Genomic DNA, 24,615 nt, shown 5'->3' with positions numbered 1-24,615 from the left:
AATTATAAAATAAAAAAATATCAAAATGAAAAAAGAAAAAAAATGTTAGCATTAGTCTAAGGGAATGTTCTACTATTAGGCACTTTTAGAAAATGTTTTTCCGTTTGAGGAACTTTATAGGGAATATGCACTTTTTCTACTAATTCATTTTTCTAAAGACTTTTTTACTCTTAATTCAATATTTATGTTTTTAATTCTCAATTTCTCTTTCTTGTTATTCCTCTTCCACGATCCTTATCCAAAATAAATAAAATCTCTCTCTCTCTCCATGATTTGTAGCGCCTCTCTCTCTCTCCACGTTTCCATAACTTTTGGCGAATTTTTTTAAACAATTCGATCTCGATTATCTCAGGAATTTGGTAAAAGTTCTATGTCCATAAGGTCTTGGAGGTGGAGGTCTCTGCAAACTGTAACAAAATCAACAAACAATTTTTTGGTGTCCATAATAACGAGTCCATTTAAATATATTCATTCAGAAAACTTTTTACTGATTCATATTCATTCTATATACGATGTCCATAATAACAAGAGATTCAATTAACCGTGGTTTGTAAAGAAACCAAAGTTCTTCTCTCTTGATTAATTGGAGAATATGAGGTCTTGGTTTCTTTAAGATTGTGATTTATTTTGCTTATTTAAAGTGCCTTCTCCATTTAAAATTGCGGAGATTGCGGAGATTAAAATTGCGGAGATTAAAATTGCGGAGATTAACCTTATTAGAACTTTTACTTATTTACCCATTAACAATCTTAAAGAAAGCCATCGCGTTGAGTGGATTTGGAGATTAATTGCAGATTTGGAATTGAAGATACTCTCGGAAAGGTTTTTTTCTTCGATAAAGTGAGAAAAAAAAAGAAAAAAAGAGAGAAGAGATGGGAAAAGGAGAGAGAAAAGATGACCGATGGAAAAAATGTAGTTAAAGGGTAAATAAGTAAAATAATTTATCTAAAGTGTCTTCTCCATTTAAAGTGTTTTAAAGAGTCTAATCACGTAATATTCTCTTAGTCTAATGGGGTTTGGACTTAAAACATAAAAGTGACATGCTGCACGTAAGATGTAGACTAAAAGTCTAAAATAGAAGCATCTTCATTTGATATTATCCTTGCTTTCTCTTGTTGAGAACCTGAAATCTTTTGGGGGTATTAGGTAGGACTTAAAAAGACTCGATGTTGATTGCTATGTCAATGAAAACTTGACCATTTTATTAGTTGTATAGTGTATGAAATGAAATTATCCAACTTTGTCTTCTCGAACCACTTCTCATTATATCACAAATTCACCGGTTTTATATATTGGGGCACACATACAATAGGGAAAATTTACAAAAAAAGATAGACATGACATTCATACAACTTGTTCTTCTATAACCACTCACTATATCACAAGAGTACTCACTACTCACAGTCACAAGGTTACAAAACAAGAGAGACATAACTTTTCTACAAATTTGGAAAAGTACTAAACGGTGTTCTTGGTCTCATCTATTGTTATCATGTTCTTGAGATAGAAGAAGATTGGTGAATTTTCTTGACTAATCTTTGTATCATCGTGTAAACGAAACTTGCTCTTTTCTTCTTGATCTTCTCTTGACCCAATTTATGCTCTCAAATCTCAGTCCCTTGACCCAGAGCTTGGCTCACCTGGAATATTTTGAAAGAATCAACAATTTGAATTTCTTTAATCTGGTTCCAATGTTGTGAGTGGTGAAAACAAAGTAACATGATTAGCATTAAAAGTAAAAGTAAATAATAAATCTCACCTCTTGAGTTAATGACACTAACTAGATTGTTGAGTCAGGAGATTGTTGAGTTTTGATTAGGCCTATCTGACGATTTGAGCCAGCAAGACTGTCCCAAGTGCTTGGAGTTTCAATAGAATTCTGTGATATCAACCGAAATTATAGCTTTGTGAGGTGAAATCTGAAACAGAGGATTATAAAGGTGAACATAGTAGAATTTAGCTTACTGTTTTTGGAGATAGTAAATCAGAATCATTATCATCACTGCTACAATCACTGAAGACACCAGTTAATGAGTTTGGAGGTCTGTAATCATTGCGATTATCTTGCATAAACATGATATTCCTCTGTTTATCATCATCATTCAACCATGTTTCCCATTCCTCTCTTGGTATAGCATCCTCTCGATTTGAGCATCTTGACGCACATCAAGAAACCCACTAAACCAACTTGGTATAGCATTCTCGACTATGCTAATGACTTACATCGACATGGCTCGTGTCACCATCGAAATTTGTTGGCCGGAGGTAATGGTCGACGATCTCCTCTTTGGTCGGACGGAATCTGAAACCCACCGGATTCACCATTTTTCGAGAGTGAATAAAGTTTCAGTTTTAAAAAAAATGGAGAGAAAAAGAGGGATCAGAAGTATTTCGCCATTGTTGCTATTATGCAAGTTCTTTTGGTAGGAGGGAGAAGACGGATATATACACAATTTTCCTATTATTCATGAAATATTGAAAAACAGATTCCCAAATCCACAATTGACTTGCTAATATAAGAGTTATATACAAATTTTTAGGCTCTACTTAAGTCTGTTCACACAATTGATTCGCCCTAAACATATTTCTAATTGCGTAACAAAATAGTGTGAATCACTTGAATTCTATGTTTTTTAAAACAAAACCGAACAAACACAAGAACCAGTGAATCAAATCACAAGTTTACGATAGACTAAAACACTGAGGTGACAAACTGGCACGAGAAACGAAGGTTCTTATAAGAACTAGAATCAGCTTTAAGGCATAACAAAAGTCTAAGACAAAAACAAAAAACAATCCCAAATAGAGATAATGCTAAACGTTCAACACAAAACATAGAGATCTCAAGCTTGCTTAAACGATGGCGTTCGCAGCACTTGCGATTCTTGGCCACAGATCAGCACACTCCTTTCCGATTGGTCCAGTGATAGCAGATCCTAATTACATCACACAACAGACTCATCAGCTACAAGTAAATATGATACTACTGATTTATCACTACGAGATTGGCTTTGAGTTGCCCCATATCAAACTTCTAGATAAATTCAGATACACAATACTTCCTCTAGTAACTACTAACTCATCAGGAGGTTATCAAAACTTGCATACATAAACAACTCATACATCTACCAGAGAATTCAATAACAAATAAGCAAAAACATCAACTTCTTACCTTTCATTTCACCCTTGGGATTGACAATGACACCAGCATTATCTGCAAAACCAAAACTTTCTATCAGACAATCACACTTCAGAGAAATTGAAATGCAAATCACAGAGAAGAAAAGCAAAGGATTACCTTCGAAATACATGAAGACACCGTCCTTTCGGCGCCAAGGCTTCCTCTGCCTAACAATGACAGCAGGAAGCACCTTCTTACGGAGATCAGGCTTACCTTTCTTAACAGTAGCCATAACCATATCACCAACACACGCTGATGGCAAACGGTTAAGACGACCCTTGATTCCTTTAACCGAAATGATGTAAAGGTTCTTAGCTCCGGTGTTGTCAGCACAGTTCACAGTGGCTGCCACTGGAAGACCCAGTGACATCCTGAACTTGTTACCAGAGGTTCCTCCTCTTCCTATTCACAAAAAACAAACACAAAAGTTACAGATCTAAACACTATCAACCAAAGTAGAGACATATAAGACTAATATTCATGATCCAGAAGCTTTACTAATAGAAATTAGGGTAAAACCATTGTCATTGAAAGTGAAATGAAGAAAATAAGCGAAAACAGGATATGATTCATACGAGATGTACACAGATTAGGTTAAGCGAATTAGAGATGAAGAAACGTTTTTTTACCTCGCTTCGACATGGTTGCAGAGTAGCAGCTCTCTCCTTGAAAGAGTTTCAATGGCAGCGCCGAGAGGGTTTATATACGCTTGAACTAGGGTTTTCTTCATGTATTGTGAGCTGACCTGGACTTTATTTTATGGGCCGAAATAATTTAACAATAAGCCCAATAATGTTCTCTTTCTTTTCTCATCATCTTTTTTTTGGAAATCATCTTAGGCCCAATATATCATAAAGGATTTTGAATTTTTTTATTTTTTTTATCAAAAAGGATTTTGAATGTAAAATTTGATCGGCTAGCAACATACAGAGATGGACATTTTTGTCTCCACCAAAATCACAACTGTAATCATCTTCTCAAAACCAAAAATAAAAAAGTAAAGTGTTGCATGTATCTATCTTTATCTGTTGATAAATTAGGATTGCTATTTTCAGTTGCAAGTTAAAACAATCGTAGAAGCTTTTTACATGGTTTTGATGAAATGACAATTGATTTCGGTTCGGGTTTGAAATTACATGTGATTTCTGTTTGGTTTAGATGGTTTTGAAATAAAAATTAATTTTGGTTCGGTTTGCATTAGAATTAATACGGTTTTGAGAAAAAAAACAAAAGAAAAAAGTCACTCGAGGCTGTTTTGGAAACAAAGCGAGTAGATGTAAAATAGGCATGATTTTGTGGGTTTACCCCTACAGAAATCGACGACACGCGTTCAACGCGAGGTTGGTGCGAGTGGGCATGGAATGGAGCGCGTGGCGCGAGGTTGGTGCGAGTGGGCGAAGTCCGGAGCGCTCTGATTGGCTGAAAAAATAGAAATAATGTTGATGTAGCTCCTCCTCTCCTCCTCTATTATTAATTTTTCGTCATTCTTCAGTTCTGAAAGTTGTCTGGTTTTAAGATGCAATGAAATCTTATTCTATAACCTTTTAAAAAAACGAATATATCTAATTATATAACCTTAAAAAAAAAAAGAATATATCTAATTATATAACCTTGTTCTAATTATTAAGTCCTCCTTCAATCTATTAGATTATTCGTTTTTTTTTAGATTATGAAATAAATTATTTTATTCTTATTATTACTTTTTCAAAATTTTATGTTTGTTGAAACAACAGTAGTTTACATAGCAATACAGATACAAGGGTATTTTCGTCATTTTCCAAAACGACATAGTTTTCAGGAGCTGAGGGAGGATGAGGATGATAAATTGATAATAATAAGAATGAAACATAAAATTTGTATGTTTTTGGTTATTTTGAAATCATTGATTAATGTCACACAAAAAAAAAATAGAATGGATTTTGAGATAATAAAATTTTCATTTTCATTTTGTTCTGCAGACATTGAAAACTAGATTCAGCTGAGCCCTTAAGAAATCAAAGTGAGTTGAATATTTTTCTAAAAATGTGAAAATTGGTAAAAGTTTGTCCTCATTTTGCTAGAAAAAGGATTCACTTTAAAGTTAAAAGAATAATATAAAGCTTGTTTGGAAATCTCAGCATTGCACTACCGTTGCTTGCAAATCTAGAATCTGGATTTTAAGATACTTCCGGTGCTCTTGTTCATGTTTGCACCAATGGGACTGTTTTGGTGACACATGGAGGTGTTGAAATGGGTTAAGGATATGCATACAAAGGTTGCTGCAGCGGCCTTTAACATTCCCCTTAGTTCGGTTTTTGTGTCAGAAACAAGCACATACAAGGTACCTCTAACTCGGTTACATGTACTCTGTGGACTTTGGCCAAGACAAAACTGTTATTGTTCTCTCTTATCATTTTTGTCGTCTCTTAATAGGTTCCAAATGCCTCACAAACTTTTATTGCTCTCTTGTCGTTTTGATTGCCTCTTAATAGGTTCCTAATGCGTCACCTACTGCTGCTTCTGCGAGCTCTGATATGTATGGTCCTGCAGTTTTAGACGATGTTAAGCATATTATAGCAAAATTGGAGCCTGTTACATCTAAACACAATTTCAACACCATTCGCTGAGGGTAGCTTTCGAAGAGCTCAAGTGGGGAGATGCAGCTCATACATGGATTAAACCATGAGCTTTACTCACTTGCGGACCTGGAAACTAAAAAATACCTTAAGAAGATGCTTTACTCACAACATTCCCTTTCTCTTCTCAAGGTATGCAACCATAAGAAGAAGCACTTCTGAATTGGTAGAAACAAATTTGGAACTGATGAACCTAGGATTATACTTTGTTTAATCCGAATAGAAATGTTGGTCAAAGTCATATATGTAAGTAACTTCCAGTCTCCAGTACATGTAACATTACAAAGATATAGGTTTCTTCAAATCAGTAACTTCTTGGAGAAAAAAAAACAAAGAATGTAAAATTTGATAGTTCCAAAAAAACTAGCAACAATGTATAAATAAAAATATAAAATATGTAAATAATTCTTCTATGATGACCAAAATAAACCAATAAATTACAACTTCTAAGTCTAAATATTAAAATTTTGTTTAACATTACAAATCATTGATGCGATGGATCACTCTTGGCTGAATTTACCAGTGATGGGCTCCTTTTCGATCCAGTCTTTACGCTCTAGAACTCTATTAAAAAAGGTTTATTTATTTTGACATATGCCATGAAATTTGAAGAACAGAACTAAACAGTGAGTTTCTTTGGTTAGGCAACATAACACTTTTTTTTACCTAAAGAAGAGATTGTAAATGAGAAAAAACTGCAGACCATAAAAGTTGTATATGTCATCAAGAAGGAAAAGCTAGTTGAATCATGCAGAGCTCGCGATGGATCATAGTGTTTTGTGAGCTCATGCTTTCTTTAATGTTTAACTCTAAATAATGACCAGTCTCATTTGCGCTTTTTAGACACCTCTTTGGAACCTGCATTTTAAGAATTGGCGGTTGTTACCTCAACGACTGAATCATACACTTTAGAGAAATTCTAAAGGATCTCAAGCTTTAGGCAGGGATAATTGATGCTAAGCCTCTAAGGTTATATCATCTTAGACATTCTTTCTCACCTTGTTGTTTTTTAGCAGAAACAATCTTTCTTCTCTCTATAGACTTGCCTTGAGATCCTGACATGACATATCACCGGAATGCATAATTAGCCAAGAAATATAGTTTCTCTTTTTTTGGTGGCATCATTTCATTTCTGTGAATCAATGTACTTTGCCAAATCATATTTTTGGCTCGGATCTCATACGAAACTACACAAAATCTAACTTAGAATGTGTAAGCAAACGAAGGAAGTAAGCCAGCATTCTGTCACAAAGGTTTGAACAACAAAAGCAATGTGTAAAGAAAACTGACCTTTTATTTTTCTGTCTCTGCATGATTCGCTTCCGCAGCAACATCTAAATGCCTTTACAGGATGACTTTTATCATTGAAGTCTATCATGTAATCCTGCGATTAGAAACACAGGTTTTTTGAATTGAGTATCTGTACAACTCAAGAGAGGATAACGTTATGGGACCAGTAGAAAGACGTGTTTGGTTCCATCTCTCTATTGATGAAGTCATCTACAAACACACCAGAGATCTAGAATGGCAAAATCATCAGAATGCTCTAATCTAATAGCTTTAGTGCAATATCCACAGTAAGAGCGCAAAACTTCTTTAGCCATGTGAGTATTTGTAACTATGTGGTCAATACAAAGTAGTTAAAACTAAGGTAGCTTAATCATGGTGCTTACCCATGTCAACTCATCCATGGCCTTCACGTCTCGTAGGGTAAAAAAAGCAATCTGCACATGACCAAACCCAGACTCCTTAAGCTCACTGAAATTTACTTTCACAATCACTGCTTTCCGGAAGATCAGGTTAGAGTGGAGAAAACAGATACTTACATGATAATAATGTCTGTCAGGCGTCTCTATCTCTATCGGAATATCAATCATGTTTGCATCCTCGCATCTGCATCAACAAAAGTTCACAAGAACCATAAACTCTCAAGGGAAGCACGAAAAAATCATAGCACAACGAGCGTTGATTAATACCTGTGATTGATAAACCTTGCGACATTTCCACAGATTGTGGCATCCAGGCAGAGAGCTTCTTCATCTTTTAGATCCTTTTCAGAACCCCAGTCTGCATCCAGAGTTACAGGATATGTATGTCGTTCACTACTAGACCTAACATTCCGATCGTATAACTCCGTGTTGGTCAATATTTCACCAATGTATTCACAGATAAAGGTTCCTTTGGGCAAGTCTTGCAGTGTTCTAAGACCCCATCCTTTCCCTTCTTGAGTAAAGTAAACCTGAAACAATATATTTTGCTCGTCAAACAAATGAAAGGAGAAAATAATAATTCAAAAAAAACGGGGAGAAAATCATAGAAATAGTTCAAAATTATGAGGGTGCCAGACATCAAGCCAAGAAGCTATATAGAAGACTAATTTAAAATAGGATGGTCAGCATATAAGATTGAATGTAGTATCCTAGAAATGTAACCTGCAGTTGGCACCTTATCCCTCTCTGTACTACTCGATTTCCACACTGCATATCACATCCACACTTTCTCCAGCATTCCTTGATGAACTTTCGGATTAAGTGTCCATCACATTTTCCATATGTGCCCTTATCGTGATCTCTCTCCAAAGGGCAGTCTTTGCAGTAAACTTTAGGGAACGAATCTGGTTCCTTTTTCATCTTAAGACAGGTGTCCAGAAACTTTTCCTTTAGCAGCCCTTCTTTGGTATAAGCATATTCTCCACTGGTTTCACGAGCACAAGTGCAAGGAAAGTCAGCTGAAAGACAGTTCCCTTTGCAGTTTGCGCAGCAATCTTCATCAGAGATTCGAGCCAGAGACACGTGGAGATAAGCACTTTGGTAAACAATGTTGTGAGGGATGTAAGTAAACTTTGGCACAGCTTCACTCCCAACATCATCGACAAGAGGGATTTTAACGCTCTCTGAACCTTTAGTTATGTCAGCAATTCTGCTTTTATATTTCCTCTTGCGATCACCATTACTAAGCTGTGGCTGCTTCTGGACTACCTGAATGGAGGAACCTGAGGATGCAGAACGGGTTTCGTAAGTTTTTTTCAGAGTAGCAGGAGAGTCAATGACCTTAAGATTCTTCCCTCTATTACCATTAGATGAACCTTCACTTTGCTTATTCTCATCCTCAACAGAATAAATAGCGTCGACCAGTGCAGTATAGTTATCCAACTTTATATACGACCAATTGCCACCAGCCTCTTCTAGGAGCTTCATAAGCACTGGCATTGTCTTTTCATCGGGAATATCCAATTGCCTTGTTCTCTCTAAAGCTTTGAGTACCTTCTCGTCTTTATTGGTGAGCATCGCTTGTTGCATATCGAGATCACTTTCAACAGAACCTGCAAATACACACTAAATATCTTAATTGGTAAAAAATGCCAAATTACTAGTTTTCTAGTGATAAAATATAATCTGGTTCATATGTATGAAACTGCTAATCACCAAAGTAAAGACACATCAATGCATCAGCTATCCTTAAAGATCTGCGAATTTTGAATAAACCCAATCCTTATCAACAATCATCCAAAAATCTCACCAATCAAGAACCCTAAAAACAGATTTATGCCAATTCCAAACAAAACAAAAACGGCGATCTCATCAAATCGACAAAGACAGATTCCAACATTTTTCAAAATTTCAAGCTTAAACCGTTCTGCAACTCGCGGAGTAAGAACCCACATTGATCAACACAATAAGAAAAGAGAATGCATGAGAAAAGCAAAGAGAATGCGTAACATACAAACAAAAAACCTTACTGGTTAGTCCGGAGAGACTGATCATACAGAACAATCGGAAGCTTCTCGAATCCAGCCGCCGCCGGCTAAAAAACACAATTGTGGAAGAAGACGGCGAATGATTGCATGCAAAGAGTTCGAACTTTCTGTGAAAGCTTACGAAATTAATAAATTAATCAATTTTCGAATTGATAAATACCCTAAAACAGATCCATTTTAAACACACTTTTCCACAGTATCTCTGTTTCACTGCGTCGTGCGTGAGTATACATACAATTGTTTATAGATTTTGTTTTTCCGTCGTGGACAGATTTATTTCCAGATTTATTTCCATGATTGTGTAGGTCCATTAAAATAGGCCCATTGACTAAAAAGCACAGCATAATTAAATAAAAGTTATGGGCTATAACGTGATATGTATTAGTTCTGGGGGTTACAAAACATAAATATATAATCTTCTTACTTCAAACGTCGTACTGTAGTTATTTTTTTTTTTTGTTAAAGCAAACGTCGTAGTTATTAAAGGATGTTATATAACTTTTAGGGCAAATAGTTACATGATTAATTACGTATCCTACCACTTTTATTTCCACAATCGAAAAATGGAAAGAAGGAGGTTTTCCTTGGTTGGTAGAACAAATACAAGGAACAGAATTATTTTCCCAACATCTCTCTGATCATGTACCCTTCAACAATCTGCAATAGGATAATTAATTAGTCAATTCAATTTTGTATGTACATAATTAAATAGTTAGAACATTTGTGTAAGAACTTCATAAACATGGGATCTATATAATTATAAGTTTCTAATATTTTCGTTTATAATTAGCATGTTTCGTTTATATTAGCATGTCTCTACATTATAATGTTTTCAAATTAAAAAAAAATAGAGTAAAACGATATCAAATCTAATAGTAATAACTTACCATCTCCTTTTTTCCGCAAGCTTTTTAGGAACATAAAAAAGATAGCAACAAAGACCAATGCCGCTACTCCTCCTACAACAATCGCCAACGACTTCCCCGTGTTTACTTTTGAACCTTCTTCTGTCAAAAGAAACAATTCGCAACTTAAGTACATAATCAACTGATATTTGTTTTGGTTCAGTTTTCTTTAATAACTGTACGTACCGTGGTATGAATCATTGGGAAGTTCATGTGGGTGATATGTATAACCGACGTGGCACCCTTCTAAGTATATTTGTCCGGCTATGGACCACCGACACTCTTCTGCTGCTGCTGCCGCGGCTGAACTTATGCACTCGCCGCAATCGCAAGCTTCAACGTGGCCGTCGCATTGAGCCACAACGTGGAGGAGCTTGTAGCTATCCTCATAGAATCCGTGACCGTCAACAACTCCTGTTTCGGCTGCAGTGAGTGCCTCCGTCCTCATCTCTTCGAATCCGGGGAAAGTCTCCGCGGTAGCTCCATCGCATATCTTGTGGATGAGACCGTGTTCCGGGGTCTCAAATAACTTGTACTTGTGATGATTATTAACTTCTTCCAAAAATAACAAGAATCATATTTATTTTACGTAATGAATCGTTTACTTTAATGTGAATTCAACTTAATTTGTTTATCACTATCCTTCAATTTTTCTCGCGAGTGGAAAATTTATATACCTAAGAAATAATATATTTTTTGATAAAAGTATAAGAAATTTTACTATAAGACCAAATAAGTAAGAAATTTTCCAACCATTTTTTTCTGTACACGATTTTATGATTTTTTGTCAACAACAAAGATGAATACTTACGAGCGCCAGGGGTATCAATACGTTCGAATTTGTATATCAAATGACATCCTCGAAGATGAATACGAGCTGACGTGGCATTTCCACACGATCTAGACGAAATTTCACGAAGATCACCAACACATTTATGGCAGATCTCACTCGGATAATCTTCTCTGCATTGGAACCATCCAGAGACAGCGTGTTTTTCGTTACCAACTAGAGTCTTCAAGAATTTAGATCGAGAGGATTCTGATTCGAGTTTGCGTAAGAAAGAAGAAAGGGCTTGTGCACGAAGAAAGAGATTCTGATTCGAGTAATTTGGAGATTTTGTTGTTGCTTTTTGGAGGATGTTTGCGTCCAATGGATCGCATTGTTTGAAAACAAGAGTGTCGTAATCAAGTTGAGAAGTGTTGATGATAGAGGGAAGAGACAGAATGATTAGGGCTAGGGTTTGTGTGAGGAGAGAGATCAAGTGGACAACCATGTTTGAGTCAAAACTACAGGGAAGAGAGATATATTTTTAATTCATTGAATATATACATTGGTGAATGGAGAGGGAAGTTGTGGTAGATTAGATTTTGTCTACGTATGTCTACCACTTGTCTACATATGTTAAAGATTTAGTTGTGACTTAGGAGGTCGTCAAGCGCACGTGCTAAGCACACCAACGATTTCTTGATCTTTTCTTCTTGTTGGTATGAATATGATCCTAGAGGTTAGTTTAACAATTTTCTAATGATTTTATGTATAGTGAAACAGTAATATTATTCACAATTTGTGGAACTGGCTGATCCAAAATATGTTAAAAATGACATTCGGCTACTAGCGGAGGTCTGATTCTTAGCCTAACCCTTATTCAATTCTTTTAATACTACTAGTGTTGGTTTGAAGTAAGAGAATAATAATGTACGTAAATGTATGTAATTTGAAAGTAAGAAAAGCTTTCGATGAAGTCTTAGACAGTAACAAACTAACAAACATATCCGCTCAACTAAATTTACCTAACAAATTTCCATAGTTTTCAACCAAGATTTAAATTAAAAATACACTGGAAATTCTAAACAACCCTAAATTATGTTTTTTTTTTGTTGTGTGAGAGCGAAATAGTCGGAATTAGAGTAAGACCAATCAAATTTTAAATATTTATCGTAACTTTTATTTCAAGTTGCTTTATATGATGTCTTGAATCTCAATTGCCTTGCCAAGAAAAACAAGCGCTGACATATATAAAAAGCCTAAAATTACAGAAGAAAAATACAAAGAGCTAGAAGAAAAAGAAATTCCCCTGTTCTTCCGTAAATATCGTTAATTCGTTATGACAGAGTTTCATTCTCTTTGACTAGATCTTTATTTTTTTCTTTACACCGATACAAGTCAAAACTCTTAACAAACAAATATTTAGATCAACATAGACCAAAGAGTCAAAGAAATAATGTCTGTCTCCATAAAGTCTCCAACTTTTATAACAAATTTTCCGTTGAATATGACAGTAAATAAACCAACGGTCTAGTTCTTATCATGTCTAAAAACCACAAGCTCCTTCCTCATCTTACGCTCCCCTCTTTACCTCTCCTTTTATTCTCCTTCTCATTCTCCTCTCAACAACTGATCGTATAATCATTCTCACGGAGACGAGTGACCAAAACAAGGTCTCCCGCTTCTTGCGAAGATTAAACGAATCCATTTAGATTTTAAAAACCACACAAAAAAAATATGGGTCGGCTCAAGTTCGCATGTCCGGTTCTTGAGATCAATTTAATCTCAGCTCAAGACTTAGCCCCTGTCTCAAGAAACATGAAAACGTATTCCGTCGCTTGGATCAACACCGATCCTATGAGAAAACTCACCACGCGTGTTGATCAATCCAACAGAGCTAACCCTATATGGAACGAGAAGTTTGTGTTTCGTGTCAACGACAAGATTCTCTACGTTGACGCATCAGCGATTGTGATTGAGATCTACGCAGCGGCTTGGGCTAAAGATGCTCTTGTTGGTACTGTGAATGTTCTTCTCAGCGATCTTTTTGCTCCTTGGTCTGGTTTTGGTGATGGTAACGACGGTGGTGGTGGGAATAACAACATGAGGCTTGTGACTCTTCAGATTCGTCGTCCTTCAGGGAGGCTACAAGGGTTTTTACGTCTCGGTGTTGCACTTCTTGACGGTGGTCAACGGAGTATGCCTTTATCTATTGAGGTTTTCGATGGAAGTCGAAAAGGAGAGAGGAATAGTGTTAAAAGAGACCAAGAGGCTTCAAGAATGATGCATCGCCGTACGAATAGCGATCAAACGGATTTAACCACGTCTACGAATGATTACGGTGTGAAAACAGGGGTTGTTACTGGCAATGGAGGAGGAGGTGGTGGTGGTGGCGGTATTGTTGTTGGTGCGGATAGTATGGTTAATGGTTCGCTTTGTAGCTCTGATATTGGACCATCAGCGTCTGTGGTTGCGGCTGCGATTGCGCAAGGGCTTTACAATAGACAGAAAACAGCGGTTAAAGCGGCTAACAAAGAGGACGCAAGTTCGATACTTGAAGGGAAAACAGAGGGAATTGAGCATAGAGTTGAACGGTGGAGAGCAGAGAAAAATGGCACGGGTGGAGCGGGTGGAGCGGCTGGATCAAGCGATGATTCTAGCGGGAAAGGAGGAGCGGGAAGGAGAAGAAGGAGGAGGAGAAGAAAGGAGAAACAACAAGGGAGGAGAAACGGTGGAGGAGAGGGTAAGAAAGGGTTGTTTTCATGTTTTGGAAACGTGTTTGGATGTGAGATTTCGATAACATGTGGCGGTGGAAGCGGCGGAGAAGGAGACAGCACAAAGAAGAGATATAATAACAATAAAGTAGTAAATCTTAGTGCTGTAGACGAAACGTTTAGTCATTCTGCGACTTGAGATAAGAGAAAATGTTTACTTATTTTTGGTTTCTTTTGGTGGTGTAAAACGTTTGATGATGGGTTAAACCATACAGATTTGAAAGTATTGAGGTTAAAACGTATGAATAAACTTTCCCGTTACATTTCTGGTAAATGGACTAATTTGAATATTTGTATAATACTGGGGTTATTGTGAAAAGCTTTTAAAGAAAGGGAAAAGAAAAGAGAGCTTTTTGAGAAACGCATTAACACACCATAACTTCATCATCAACCTTCTCCTCTTTCTTACGCAATTACAACTTCAACGCCTCTCTATCTCTTCGCCGTGAATGTCGAGATAGTCGTAAGCTCTCTGCTTTTCAAATTTCTCTCAAATTGAGGTAGAGAGAGAGGGCACAGAGATAGAGAGAGAGGGGCATAGGAAACGGTGATTTTCCCAGTTCCCGGAGGAACAATCGGCTGATTTCTCTGTAATCGAAGAATCTAAACCTCACCCACTCGAAATCAGCTCGTGGGTTTTGGGGGGTCTCTATTAATTTCCAAATTCTGGAGAAAAATCTTGTATTTCTTCAAGATGTTTGGGTGTGATTGTTTTTACTGGAGCAGAGGAATCTCCGAGTTGGATTCGGAATCGTCCGAGCCAAAGCCCTTCTCACTTCCGGCTCCTCTTCCTAGTTGGCCGCAAGGTACAAAAAACTTTCTTTACTGGAAATTGCTAATTTATCTATAATTTCAAATTGAAGTTGCAAGATTCTGTATATGGAATTGAGTTTTTCAGCTAGGCTTGGTCTAATCAAATAATTGAGCTGACAAGTTATAATATCGATACTTTATCTTTCATGCGTACATAAGATAAGGTTAATTATTTATGGATCCTTCCTTGGTTAATGACAATCTTATCTAATTGTTTGGCTTAATTTTATATAATTGTTTAGAGAGAGAATTAATTTCTGGTTTATTGAAATTTGAAAGGGTAGACTGAGGAAGATGCTTTGGAATATTCTGCATGGGTTGTTCCGTTGTCTACTTGTCTTGTTCATTCTTCTTTGGTTGACTCTGATTCAAGATTTTTGTATACACAAGTTAATTTCAAGCCTTAAAGAGACTTTCTATTTTTGCTATAATTAGATATGATTGGTTTTGTTAAGTTTTATTGGCTCAATAATGTAAGCAATGATAATGTTGTCTCTCTGATCATAGAAAAAAAGGCTCTATCTTAAATGTGTTGAAGAGTAGATGGATATGGTATCATGTTATTTAATACTCTTCTATGGGACAAAAACTTAAGTTTTGTTTGATGGAAATAAATCTCGGTATTGGTAATGAATTTGAAGCTGATGAATTTGTACTTTTGAATGCATCAAGCTAAGCGCCTTCTTGTTTTACTGTTTCAATCTATCAATTGTTCTATATAGAAGTGTTTTTAGTTCTTTGATGCTGAAAGTGATGTACTTTTCTGTTACTGTCAATCTCTTTGCAGGTAAAGGTTTTGCCACAGGAAGAATTAGCCTAGGAGAAATAGAAGTGGTGAAAATCACCAAGTTCCATCGAGTTTGGAGCTCTGATTCATCACACGACAAATCAAAACGTGCTACATTTTACAGAGCCGATGACATTCCAGAAGGATTCCATTGCCTTGGTCACTATTGCCAGCCAACCGATCAGCCCTTGAGAGGTTATGTACTTGCAGCTCGGACTAGCAAAGCCGTCAATGCTGATGATTTCCCGCCCTTGAAAAAGCCTGTGAGTTATTCTTTAGTTTGGAGTGCAGATTCAGAGAAAAATGGTGGTGGTTATTTCTGGCTACCTAATCCTCCGGTTGGTTACAGAGCAATGGGAGTTATTGTAACCCATGAACCAGGTGAACCTGAAACAGAGGAGGTCAGATGTGTAAGAGAGGATCTTACAGAGAGTTGTGAAACCTCTGAGATGATACTTGAGGTGGGTTCTTCGAAGAAGTCGAACGGCTCTAGTTCTCCTTTTAGTGTATGGAGCACCCGACCTTGCGAGAGAGGGATGCTGTCACAAGGTGTCGCTGTTGGGTCATTCTTTTGCTGCACGTATGATCTGTCGTCTGAGAGGACGGTCCCTGATATCGGATGCTTAAAGAATCTTGATCCGACCTTACACGCGATGCCAAATCTCGACCAGGTCCATGCGGTTATCGAACACTTCGGACCAACAGTCTACTTCCACCCAGAAGAGGCTTACATGCCTTCATCTGTACAATGGTTCTTTAAGAATGGAGCTTTGTTGTACCGGTCAGGGAAATCAGAAGGTCAACCGATTAACTCCACGGGCTCGAACTTGCCTGCTGGAGGATGCAATGATATGGATTTCTGGATAGATCTTCCTGAAGACGAAGAAGCAAAGAGTAATCTCAAGAAAGGAAACCTTGAAAGCTCGGAGCTTTACGTTCATGTGAAACCAGCACTTGGTGGAACTTTCACCGACATCGTTATGTGGATTTTCTGCCCCTTTAATGGCCCAGCCACGCTCAAAATCGGCCTATTCACGTTACCTATGACCCGCATAGGAGAACATGTCGGTGATTGGGAACATTTCACTTTCCGCATATGTAATTTCTCTGGTGAGCTTTGGCAAATGTTCTTTTCTCAGCATAGTGGTGGTGGTTGGGTTGATGCATCAGATATTGAGTTTGTGAAAGATAACAAACCGGCTGTGTACTCATCTAAACACGGACATGCGAGTTTCCCTCATCCAGGAATGTACCTCCAAGGCTCGTCAAAGCTCGGGATTGGAGTCAGAAACGATGTTGCAAAAAGCAAGTACATTGTGGATTCAAGCCAAAGGTATGTGATAGTAGCAGCTGAGTATTTAGGTAAAGGAGCTGTGATAGAGCCGTGCTGGTTACAGTATATGAGAGAATGGGGTCCGACCATTGCATATGATTCAGGGTCTGAGATCAATAAGATCATGAATCTTCTTCCTTTGGTTGTTAGGTTCTCTATTGAGAACATTGTTGATTTGTTTCCCATTGCTCTTTATGGAGAAGAAGGTCCCACAGGGCCAAAGGAGAAAGATAACTGGGAAGGAGATGAGATGTGCTGAAAGAAGACAAACCTCTTTGTGATCAAGACGGTTTAATGGAAGATGAAGTCTCTTGTTGAATCGGAGGGTTTTGATCTCTACTCTACTAGTAATTGTGACTAATATGTAATTTACAGTATACTAGAATAGGGTTTGATCTTGGTGGTTGTAATTTGTTGATGTAAGACCTAAAACGCTGTGTTTGCGGCTGTAATCAGCTGCGACAGCTCATGAGCAATATGAATGATTGATTTTGTTGTACTGCTATCTTCTCGTATCTCTCTGTGTTCTTTACGCTATTGGTTAGATTGAATTCATAACCACCCCCAACTGTTCCGGTTTGACACATCGTTCCGGTTAGTGTGTAGTATTGGACGAAATCGGTTATTGATAATTCGGTTCCGATAATCGGTTTTAATAATGTGTATATTGTAAACTTGAACCGTTCTCTAGTCTCTATCTCTTTCTCTTTCTTCTGATAAACCTCTCGGCACTGCGCTGTGTAGTGAGCTTTCACTTCCGTCGTTAGCTGCAGTTTAAAATCCGGCGAATTGCGGACGGAGAATTCAATCATATAGCATTATTGAGGAGCTGAAATGGAGGTTGTGACAAAGATATGGTGTTGATTTTCACTTCGCCGTTATTGCTGCGATGGATTTCATTTCCGCTTCTTCCTTATCTTCACCCTTTTCCACACAGTTGTCTCCGATTTATTTGAGCTCAGGTATAGTATCGTTAAAGCCTAGACATCGAGTCAAAAATCGAAACTTTGGGTCTAGAGAATCCAATAATAAATCTAGGAAAATTGTGCCCATTAGAGGCTGCTTTGGTTTTTCCGGGAGTTTTTTGAGGTCGAAACAGTCTGATTACGGTAGTGAAGCTGTTTCGGAATCATTGAGATTATGTGGAGAGGGAAATGAGCTTGTGCTATCTTCCGAGTATAATAGCGCAAAGACGAGAGAGAGCGTAATACAGTTTGTTACCAAGCCTCTAGTTTACGCCTTGTTTTGTATTGCAATTGGACTTTCTCCGATTCGCTCTTTTCAAGCTCCAGCTTTAGCTGTGCCTTTCGTCAGTGATGTTATTTGGAAGAAAAAGAAAGAGAGAGTGAGAGAGAAAGAGGTGGTTTTGAAAGCAGTTGATCATGAGTTCTCGGATTATACTCGGAGATTGTTGGAGACAGTCTCGGTTTTACTGAAGACTATTGAGATAGTTAGAAAGGAAAATGGAGAGGTTGCTGAAGTGGGAGCGGCTTTGGATGCAGTTAAGGTGGAGAAGGAGAAACTGCAGAAGGAGATAATGAGTGGGTTATATCGTGATATGAGGCGGTTGAGGAAGGAGAGAGATTTGTTAATGAAACGAGCTGATAAAATTGTAGATGAGGCCCTAAGTTTGAAGAAACAGAGTGAAAAACTGTTGAGAAAAGGTGCTAGGGAGAAAATGGAGAAACTGGAAGAGAGTGTGGATATTATGGAGAGCGAGTACAATAAGATATGGGAAAGAATAGATGAGATTGATGATATCATTTTAAAGAAAGAGACAACAACATTGAGTTTTGGGGTTAGGGAGCTTATTTTCATTGAAAGAGAGTGTGTAGAGTTGGTTAAGAGCTTCAACCGAGAATTGAATCAAAAAAGTTTTGAAAGGTGATATCTCTAGCCATGATTTTAGCAGATATAATATTATTCTACCTTACCTATAGCTGAGATTTTGGTTGCCCTTTAATGAGGATATTTTAACAGTTGATTGTCATAAGCTCATCTTTTTGCAAGATTTCTCTTTGCATTCATCTTATTGCGTGCACTTCTAGCGGTGATGGTAATGTTGTATCTTTTACTTGTTAGATTACCAATTATCTTGTTTGTACTCCTGCACCTAGTCTAACTGTATCTTTTTGTTGGCTTTTATATATGTTTTTAACATGTCTATGCTGTTTTTCCTGTCGACATAAATGTTTCATGTTTCACTTACAAGATCAATTGATTTTCTGGTTGTAGTGTTCCTGAAAGCTCCATTACAAAACTCTCGAGGTCTGAGATTAAGCAGGAATTAGTGAACGCTCAAAGAAAGCACTTGGAACAAATGATACTGCCCAATGTTTTGGAACTAGAGGAGGTTGATCCCTTTTTCGATCGTGACTCAGTGGATTTTTCTCTACGCATCAAAAAACGCCTTGAGGAATCAAAAAAGCTGCAGAGAGATCTTCAGAATCGTATCAGAAAACGTATGAAAAAGTTTGGTGAAGAAAAGCTTTTTGTTCAAAAGACTCCAGAAGGTGAAGCTGTCAAGGGATTTCCTGAAGCAGAGGTGAAATGGATGTTTGGAGAGAAAGAGGTGGTTGTTCCGAAAGCTATCCAGCTCCATCTACGCCATGGTTGGAAAAAGTGGCAGGAAGAAGCAAAAGCCGATTTAAAACAGAAACTTTTGGAAGATGTTGATTTTGGCAAACAATATATTGCGCAGAGACAGGTAACTTTTGGCTTATGATATGAAGTACTAGCCCAAAAGTATGTGGTGTGTTTAATATGGTGGATGGAACAATGCTTTATGTTTTTCATGGTAGATAAATTACACTCTTAGCCTTGCGATTAGCATAATTAATCTATAGCTTTGTATTCTTGGGTGATGGAAACCTCAAGAATTGCCTTGGTGTTGGTAGGTTCTGAAGTTTTTTTTTTATATATATTGAATATGCAATTTCATGTGTTATCTTCTCGAGCTATAAAGTAAATCAGTTTACTTGGGCAAGTGAGAAGCACTTAATTTTTTTTTGGCTCGCTGTAATACGTAAAATGAGACAGTTTTAGTTGAAACCTTGTTGAAAAGTTTATGTACATATGTGTCTTTTGCAGAGTTTATTTTCCCATGTATTGATCATTCACCAATTAGTTAATGAATTTTTAAAATCTGAAGGAACAAGTTCTCCTGGATCGAGATAGAGTTGTTTCGAAGACTTGGTATAACGAAGACAAAAGTAGGTGGGAGATGGACCCTATGGCTGTTCCCTACGCAGTTTCCAGGAAGCTGATTGACAGTGCCAGGATTAGGCATGATTATGCTGTAATGTATGTTGCATTAAAAGGAGATGACAAGGAGTTTTACGTTGATATCAAGGTTGACCAGTTGAAGTCCTTCTCTATTTGATGGATTTTTAAGTTTAGGCTTTTAACTTTTGTCTATGGTTGTAGGAATATGAGATGCTATTTGAGAAATTTGGAGGGTTTGATGCTCTGTACCTCAAAATGCTTGCTTGTGGAATCCCAACTTCTGTTCATCTGATGTGGATACCCATGTCAGAGCTAAGTCTTCAACAACAGTTTCTGTTGGTTACAAGGGTGGTTTCTCGAGTCTTTAACGCATTGAGGAAGACTCAAGTTGTATCAAATGCGAAGGATACAGTATTAGAGAAAATAAGGAATATAAACGATGACATTATGATGGCGGTTGTGTTTCCAGTTATCGAATTTATCATTCCTTACCAGGTATAATGTACGCTCGCTGGATATTTTCCTCCTGTTTCCCTGTGTCTTTTCTTTTTGTTTTATGACTTTTTTCTGATACAGTTAAGGCTGCGTCTGGGAATGGCTTGGCCAGAAGAAATAGAACAGACTGTTGGCTCAACATGGTACTTACAATGGCAGTCTGAAGCAGAAATGAATTTCAAGTCCCGCAATACAGAAGATTTTCAGTGGTTCCTCTGGTTTCTAATTCGAAGTTCTATATACGGGTTTGTTTTGTATCACGTTTTCCGCTTTCTAAAAAGAAAGGTTCCAAGACTTCTTGGCTATGGACCCTTCCGCCGAGATCCCAACGTACGGAAATTCTGGAGAGTGGTATGTAACTTTTCTTTCTCCTTATGCTTCTCTTTCCAACACTCTCAATTTGCGTGAGCAGTAGTATTGTAGCTAGTACACTTACAGTTGATTACTAAAATCAGTTTGATTTGTTTTGCAGAAATCATATTTCACTTATAGAAAAAGGAGAATCAAACAAAAGAGAAAGGCTGGAATCGACCCCATAAAAACTGCATTCGACAGAATGAAGAGAGTGAAAAATCCACCTATCCCATTAAAGAACTTTGCTAGTATTGAGTCTATGAGAGAAGAAATCAACGAGGTTGTGGCATTTTTACAGAATCCAAAGGCATTTCAGGAGATGGGAGCCCGCGCACCTCGGGTATGTTGCTTTACGGTTGTGTGCTTATTTTGTGGGATAGTGTCCGATTGTAAGCATGCTTATTCACGCTGCAGGGCGTTCTTATTGTGGGTGAGAGAGGAACGGGAAAGACGTCACTGGCGCTCGCTATAGCAGCCGAAGCAAGAGTGCCTGTTGTCAATGTTGAAGCTCAAGAGTTGGAAGCTGGGCTATGGGTTGGTCAAAGTGCAGCGAATGTCAGGGAACTCTTTCAAACTGCAAGAGACTTGGTTAGCTTCTTTGCCTCAGATTTTTTTGTTGATTCATTCATTTTCATAGATATTAAATTTTGAGTTCTCATGATATTCAGGTTCCGAATCTTATGTACATCAGTTTCAATGTCATCTTATGTTCTGATGTTTACTGTGATGACTAGGCACCTGTAATCATTTTTGTGGAGGATTTTGACCTCTTTGCTGGTGTACGCGGGAAGTTTGTACATACAAAACAGCAAGATCATGAATCGTTCATTAATCAGCTTCTTGTTGAACTTGATGGGTAAGAGCCAATTTCTATGTTGATTAAAAATTAAGACCAGATTTGAAGCATTCATAGCGGTTTCTCAAAGTAGCATTCTCCTTTTTCCGGTTGACTTTTCTGATGTCATTCCACTTTATAATTTCTACTTATGCAGCTTTGAGAAACAGGATGGCGTAGTTTTGATGGCGACGACACGAAATCATAAGCAAATTGATGAGGCGCTAAGAAGGCCAGGTCGTATGGATAGAGTATTCCATCTTCAAAGTCCAACTGAAATGGAAAGGGAGAGGATTTTACACAACGCTGCAGAAGAAACCATGGACCGAGAACTCGTTGATCTAGTGGATTGGCGTAAGGTGATCTTAAGCTTTGCAAAGTTGTTTATATGTGCTAGCGATTATATATGTTTTTACCTATTGTCTATTTTCTTTTGCACCTCCAAAGTTTTGATGGTTCATTTCTATTATGGTTGTGAGTACTATATCATGTCGTGTTTCTTCTTTCTTGGGTTTATCTCTCTGTAGTTCTGTTCCACTATTTTAATAACCAGTTCATGGTTACAGGTTTCAGAGAAGACAACTTTATTAAGACCGATAGAACTGAAACTTGTTCCAATGGCTCTCGAAAGTAGTGCCTTCAGAAGCAAATTTCTGGACACTGACGAACTTCTGAGTTACGTTAGCTGGTTTGCGGTAAGAAATTTGTCATTTTCGTCGCCTAAGGTCAAACCATTTTTTGTTCATTTCTTAGTATGGTTTCATCAGGTGATTTCTTTCTCTTTTCTGACAGACGTTTAGCCATATAGTGCCCCCATGGCTGCGAAAAACTAAAGTTGCAAAGACAATGGGCAAAATGCTTGTGAATCATCTTGGACTTAACTTAACCAAAGATGATTTGGAGAATGTGGTTGATCTGATGGAACCATATGGACAAATAAGTAATGGAATAGAACTTTTGAATCCTACTGTTGATTGGACGAGGGAGACAAAGTTCCCACATGCTGTCTGGGCGGCTGGTCGTGCTCTCATCACACTTCTAATACCAAACTTTGATGTTGTGGAAAATCTTTGGCTTGAGCCTAGTTCCTGGGAAGGAATTGGGTGTACAAAAATCACCAAGGTCACAAGTGGAGGCTCCGCGATTGGGAACACGGAATCAAGATCATATCTTGAAAAGAAGCTCGTTTTCTGCTTTGGATCTCACATTGCATCCCAAATGCTTCTTCCTCCCGGAGATGAAAATTTTCTTTCTTCTTCAGAAATAACTAAAGCGCAGGAGGTAAACTCTGTCTACTGTTTTGCGGTATGCTGTCATCTACATACTTAATGTTTCGTTTCCCCATGATTATTATTTGTGTCTTGCAACAGATTGCAACACGTATGGTGCTTCAATATGGCTGGGGACCCGATGACAGTCCTGCAGTATACTATGCTACTAACGCGGTAACCTTCATTGTTTTACTTGAAATTGGTTCCATTCCAAGACTAAATGTCTGATACCACTGAACCAACATGTTGAATACTGAACATGATGATTCGATCTTACATACAGTTTGCATTCATTCTGATGTCTCATCTGGTCAGTTGATTGACCTTATACTTTTTTTTCTTTCTGTTTGGTTTATTTGATTCGAATGAGCAGGTTTCAGCTTTGAGTATGGGGAACAATCACGAATATGAAATGGCGGGTAAAGTTGAAAAGGTTTGTTTTGCTCTCTAGTTTCCAATACGTTCTTAATATCTGCCAGTGTCATTGGTGCCTCTCTAGTGTTCGCAATTTTCTATCTTCAGCTTCGCTTTTCAGTTGGTTCAAGCATTGTCCAAGGCTAAAATACATAACCTCTCTAATGTCATCTTGTTCCTCTACAGTCTCTAATGTCATCTTATTCCTTTACAGATTTATGACTTAGCGTACGAAAAGGCAAAGGGAATGCTCCTTAAAAATCGACGTGTCCTTGAGAAAATCACAGAGGAGCTACTCGAATTTGAGATTTTAACTCATAAGGTACGAAGTTTGGATCAACTTAGAGTGAAGGATGTTCCAAACAACCTCTCTGCATATAAAATATCATCAATTTTGTTTCCTCGTAATGGTTTGCAGGATTTGGAAAGAATTGTTCATGAGAATGGTGGGATTCGGGAGAAGGAACCTTTCTTTCTATCAGGAACCAATTACAATGAGGCAAGTGATACGACCATCAATCCCATTTTTATTAAAAGATGCATGTAGTAGGAAACCTGTAGCCATTTTCTGTTGATCCATATAAAGCTTAGTGCTTACAGTTTTTTCTTTTTTGTTTGTTTGCAGGCATTGTCAAGGAGTTTTCTTGATGTTGGAGATCCGCCAGAAACTGCACTTCTTAGTGCACCAACCTAAGAGCAATGAAGATGATTCCATATTTTGATGATAGAGTTTCTTAGCATATCTTACTTATCTACTATGTATTATGTGGCAAAACAAATGTTATAAAATAAACATTTATATTTATATGCCATTAGAAAATCTTTGAAACAGATGACAAAAAAAAAAAGATATATATTTGAAAATCTTATCACTTATGCTTCAGAGCACCTTGCAATCAGATGGTTCCTCAAAGGTCTAGAAAAACCGTGACACGACGGGAACAAGTCAATCTGCTTCCTCTGCTGACAATGTAACTCACGGCACAACTTATATCTCAGAGTATTTGTTCTTTCTTGTGTTATTATATCATTGTTTTTTTCTAAATGATTTTTGTCATATCAAGTTGGTTCCTTCATCACGTAGTTGTAA

General features: G+C 37.5%; 8 protein-coding genes and 1 non-coding gene across 17 annotated transcripts; 4 read left to right on the top strand and 5 right to left on the bottom strand.

Annotated features, from left to right (window-relative positions):
- Positions 1-1,218: 1,218 nt before the first annotated feature.
- On the bottom strand, positions 1,219-1,954 carry AT3G01455. The gene is made up of 2 exons (NR_143891.1): positions 1,760-1,954; positions 1,219-1,640 (listed from the first exon to the last, which is right to left on the bottom strand). It is a non-coding gene; the product is annotated as an uncharacterized misc_RNA (transcript).
- A 2-nt stretch (positions 1,955-1,956) lies between these two features.
- AT3G04410 (NAC (No Apical Meristem) domain transcriptional regulator superfamily protein) lies at positions 1,957-2,325 on the bottom strand (the record flags this gene model as incomplete). The annotated part of the gene is made up of 2 exons (NM_111312.1): positions 1,957-2,085; positions 2,224-2,325. 2 exons carry the CDS (start codon positions 2,323-2,325, stop codon positions 1,957-1,959), a joined length of 231 nt encoding a protein of 76 aa, NP_187091.1.
- Positions 2,326-2,438: 113 nt separating this feature from the next.
- emb2171 (Ribosomal protein L14p/L23e family protein) lies at positions 2,439-3,912 on the bottom strand. 2 transcript variants are annotated; one of them, NM_111311.5, is made up of 4 exons: positions 3,811-3,912; positions 3,299-3,583; positions 3,173-3,214; positions 2,439-2,936 (listed from the first exon to the last, which is right to left on the bottom strand). In NM_111311.5, the coding sequence occupies exons 1-4, from the start codon at positions 3,821-3,823 to the stop codon at positions 2,854-2,856; spliced, it is 423 nt and encodes a 140-aa protein (NP_187090.1). In that variant the 5' UTR covers positions 3,824-3,912; the 3' UTR covers positions 2,439-2,853. The 2 variants fall into 2 exon arrangements, with proteins under 2 accessions (NP_187090.1, NP_001189805.1); NM_001202876.1 differs by having other exon boundaries at positions 2,616-2,936; positions 3,757-3,856.
- Positions 3,913-5,396: 1,484 nt separating this feature from the next.
- On the top strand, positions 5,397-5,787 carry AT3G04390 (Aldehyde oxidase/xanthine dehydrogenase, molybdopterin binding protein; the record flags this gene model as incomplete). The annotated part of the gene is made up of 2 exons (NM_111310.1): positions 5,397-5,501; positions 5,653-5,787. 2 exons carry the CDS (start codon positions 5,397-5,399, stop codon positions 5,785-5,787), a joined length of 240 nt encoding a protein of 79 aa, NP_187089.1.
- A 397-nt stretch (positions 5,788-6,184) lies between these two features.
- SUVR4 (SET-domain containing protein lysine methyltransferase family protein) lies at positions 6,185-9,796 on the bottom strand. Of its 6 annotated transcripts, NM_202488.2 has the most exons (9): positions 9,536-9,796; positions 8,870-9,118; positions 8,229-8,788; positions 7,773-8,035; positions 7,623-7,689; positions 7,470-7,520; positions 7,087-7,180; positions 6,795-6,851; positions 6,185-6,654 (listed from the first exon to the last, which is right to left on the bottom strand). In NM_202488.2, the coding sequence occupies exons 1-9, from the start codon at positions 9,558-9,560 to the stop codon at positions 6,623-6,625; spliced, it is 1,398 nt and encodes a 465-aa protein (NP_974217.1). In that variant the 5' UTR covers positions 9,561-9,796; the 3' UTR covers positions 6,185-6,622. The 6 variants fall into 6 exon arrangements, with proteins under 6 accessions (NP_974217.1, NP_001327806.1, NP_187088.2 ...); NM_001337514.1 differs by having other exon boundaries at positions 8,229-9,131; NM_111309.3 differs by having other exon boundaries at positions 8,229-9,118.
- A 27-nt stretch (positions 9,797-9,823) lies between these two features.
- On the bottom strand, positions 9,824-11,753 carry PDLP4 (plasmodesmata-located protein 4). 2 transcript variants are annotated; one of them, NM_111308.3, is made up of 4 exons: positions 11,270-11,753; positions 10,645-11,013; positions 10,441-10,560; positions 9,824-10,210 (listed from the first exon to the last, which is right to left on the bottom strand). In NM_111308.3, the coding sequence occupies exons 1-4, from the start codon at positions 11,730-11,732 to the stop codon at positions 10,203-10,205; spliced, it is 960 nt and encodes a 319-aa protein (NP_187087.2). In that variant the 5' UTR covers positions 11,733-11,753; the 3' UTR covers positions 9,824-10,202. The 2 variants fall into 2 exon arrangements, with proteins under 2 accessions (NP_187087.2, NP_001030631.1); NM_001035554.2 differs by having other exon boundaries at positions 10,015-10,210; positions 10,645-11,010; positions 11,270-11,739.
- Positions 11,754-12,691: 938 nt separating this feature from the next.
- AT3G04360 (Calcium-dependent lipid-binding (CaLB domain) family protein) lies at positions 12,692-14,254 on the top strand. The gene has a single exon (NM_111307.5). It carries the CDS (start codon positions 12,962-12,964, stop codon positions 14,135-14,137), a length of 1,176 nt encoding a protein of 391 aa, NP_566225.4. The 5' UTR covers positions 12,692-12,961; the 3' UTR covers positions 14,138-14,254.
- A 31-nt stretch (positions 14,255-14,285) lies between these two features.
- AT3G04350 (vacuolar sorting-associated protein (DUF946)) lies at positions 14,286-17,439 on the top strand. 2 transcript variants are annotated; one of them, NM_111306.4, is made up of 2 exons: positions 14,286-14,804; positions 15,599-17,439. In NM_111306.4, exons 1-2 carry the CDS (start codon positions 14,693-14,695, stop codon positions 17,188-17,190), a joined length of 1,704 nt encoding a protein of 567 aa, NP_566224.1. In that variant the 5' UTR covers positions 14,286-14,692; the 3' UTR covers positions 17,191-17,439. The 2 variants fall into 2 exon arrangements, with proteins under 2 accessions (NP_566224.1, NP_001327779.1); NM_001337513.1 differs by having other exon boundaries at positions 15,096-17,439.
- A 72-nt stretch (positions 17,440-17,511) lies between these two features.
- On the top strand, positions 17,512-24,594 carry emb2458 (FtsH extracellular protease family). The gene is made up of 16 exons (NM_111305.7): positions 17,512-18,815; positions 19,167-19,638; positions 20,083-20,283; positions 20,358-20,651; positions 20,733-21,002; positions 21,124-21,345; positions 21,420-21,593; positions 21,740-21,861; positions 21,998-22,199; positions 22,407-22,535; positions 22,633-23,121; positions 23,211-23,285; positions 23,485-23,544; positions 23,740-23,847; positions 23,944-24,024; positions 24,151-24,594. Exons 1-16 carry the CDS (start codon positions 17,821-17,823, stop codon positions 24,217-24,219), a joined length of 3,963 nt encoding a protein of 1,320 aa, NP_187084.6. The 5' UTR covers positions 17,512-17,820; the 3' UTR covers positions 24,220-24,594.
- The last annotated feature ends 21 nt before the right edge of the window (positions 24,595-24,615 follow it).

The sequence above is a fragment of the Arabidopsis thaliana genome, chromosome 3, assembly GCF_000001735.4.
Source record: "Arabidopsis thaliana chromosome 3, partial sequence".
Taxonomy (NCBI): Eukaryota; Viridiplantae; Streptophyta; class Magnoliopsida; order Brassicales; family Brassicaceae; genus Arabidopsis; species Arabidopsis thaliana.
The sequence above is the reverse complement of the archived record's forward strand: the minus strand, read 5'-3'. Positions and strand labels throughout refer to the sequence as shown.

Coding starts and splice junctions, on each gene's coding strand:
- emb2171 (NM_111311.5), bottom strand. Junction 3,215..3,298: donor TGTCTTCATGTATTTCGAAG/GTAATCCTTTGC, acceptor TTGGTTTTGCAG/ATAATGCTGGTGTCATTGTC. Junction 2,937..3,172: donor TCCCAAGGGTGAAATGAAAG/GTAAGAAGTTGA, acceptor TGATGTAATTAG/GATCTGCTATCACTGGACCA.
- AT3G04360 (NM_111307.5), top strand. CDS start 12,962: ATGGGTCGGCTCAAGTTCGCATGTCCGGTTCTTGAGATCAATTTAATC.
- PDLP4 (NM_111308.3), bottom strand. CDS start 11,732: ATGGTTGTCCACTTGATCTCTCTCCTCACACAAACCCTAGCCCTAATC. Junction 11,014..11,269: donor TATTGATACCCCTGGCGCTC/GTAAGTATTCAT, acceptor TATTTTTGGAAG/AAGTTAATAATCATCACAAG. Junction 10,561..10,644: donor TCCCAATGATTCATACCACG/GTACGTACAGTT, acceptor TTCTTTTGACAG/AAGAAGGTTCAAAAGTAAAC.
- emb2458 (NM_111305.7), top strand. CDS start 17,821: ATGGATTTCATTTCCGCTTCTTCCTTATCTTCACCCTTTTCCACACAG. Junction 22,536..22,632: donor GTTACGTTAGCTGGTTTGCG/GTAAGAAATTTG, acceptor CTTTTCTGACAG/ACGTTTAGCCATATAGTGCC. Junction 23,545..23,739: donor TGGCGGGTAAAGTTGAAAAG/GTTTGTTTTGCT, acceptor ATTCCTTTACAG/ATTTATGACTTAGCGTACGA.
- SUVR4 (NM_111309.3), bottom strand. CDS start 9,560: ATGATCAGTCTCTCCGGACTAACCA. Junction 8,036..8,228: donor GGATAAGGTGCCAACTGCAG/GTTACATTTCTA, acceptor ATATTGTTTCAG/GTTTACTTTACTCAAGAAGG. Junction 7,521..7,622: donor CTGACAGACATTATTATCAT/GTAAGTATCTGT, acceptor GGTCATGTGCAG/ATTGCTTTTTTTACCCTACG.
- AT3G04350 (NM_111306.4), top strand. CDS start 14,693: ATGTTTGGGTGTGATTGTTTTTACTGGAGCAGAGGAATCTCCGAGTTG. Junction 14,805..15,598: donor TCTTCCTAGTTGGCCGCAAG/GTACAAAAAACT, acceptor ATCTCTTTGCAG/GTAAAGGTTTTGCCACAGGA.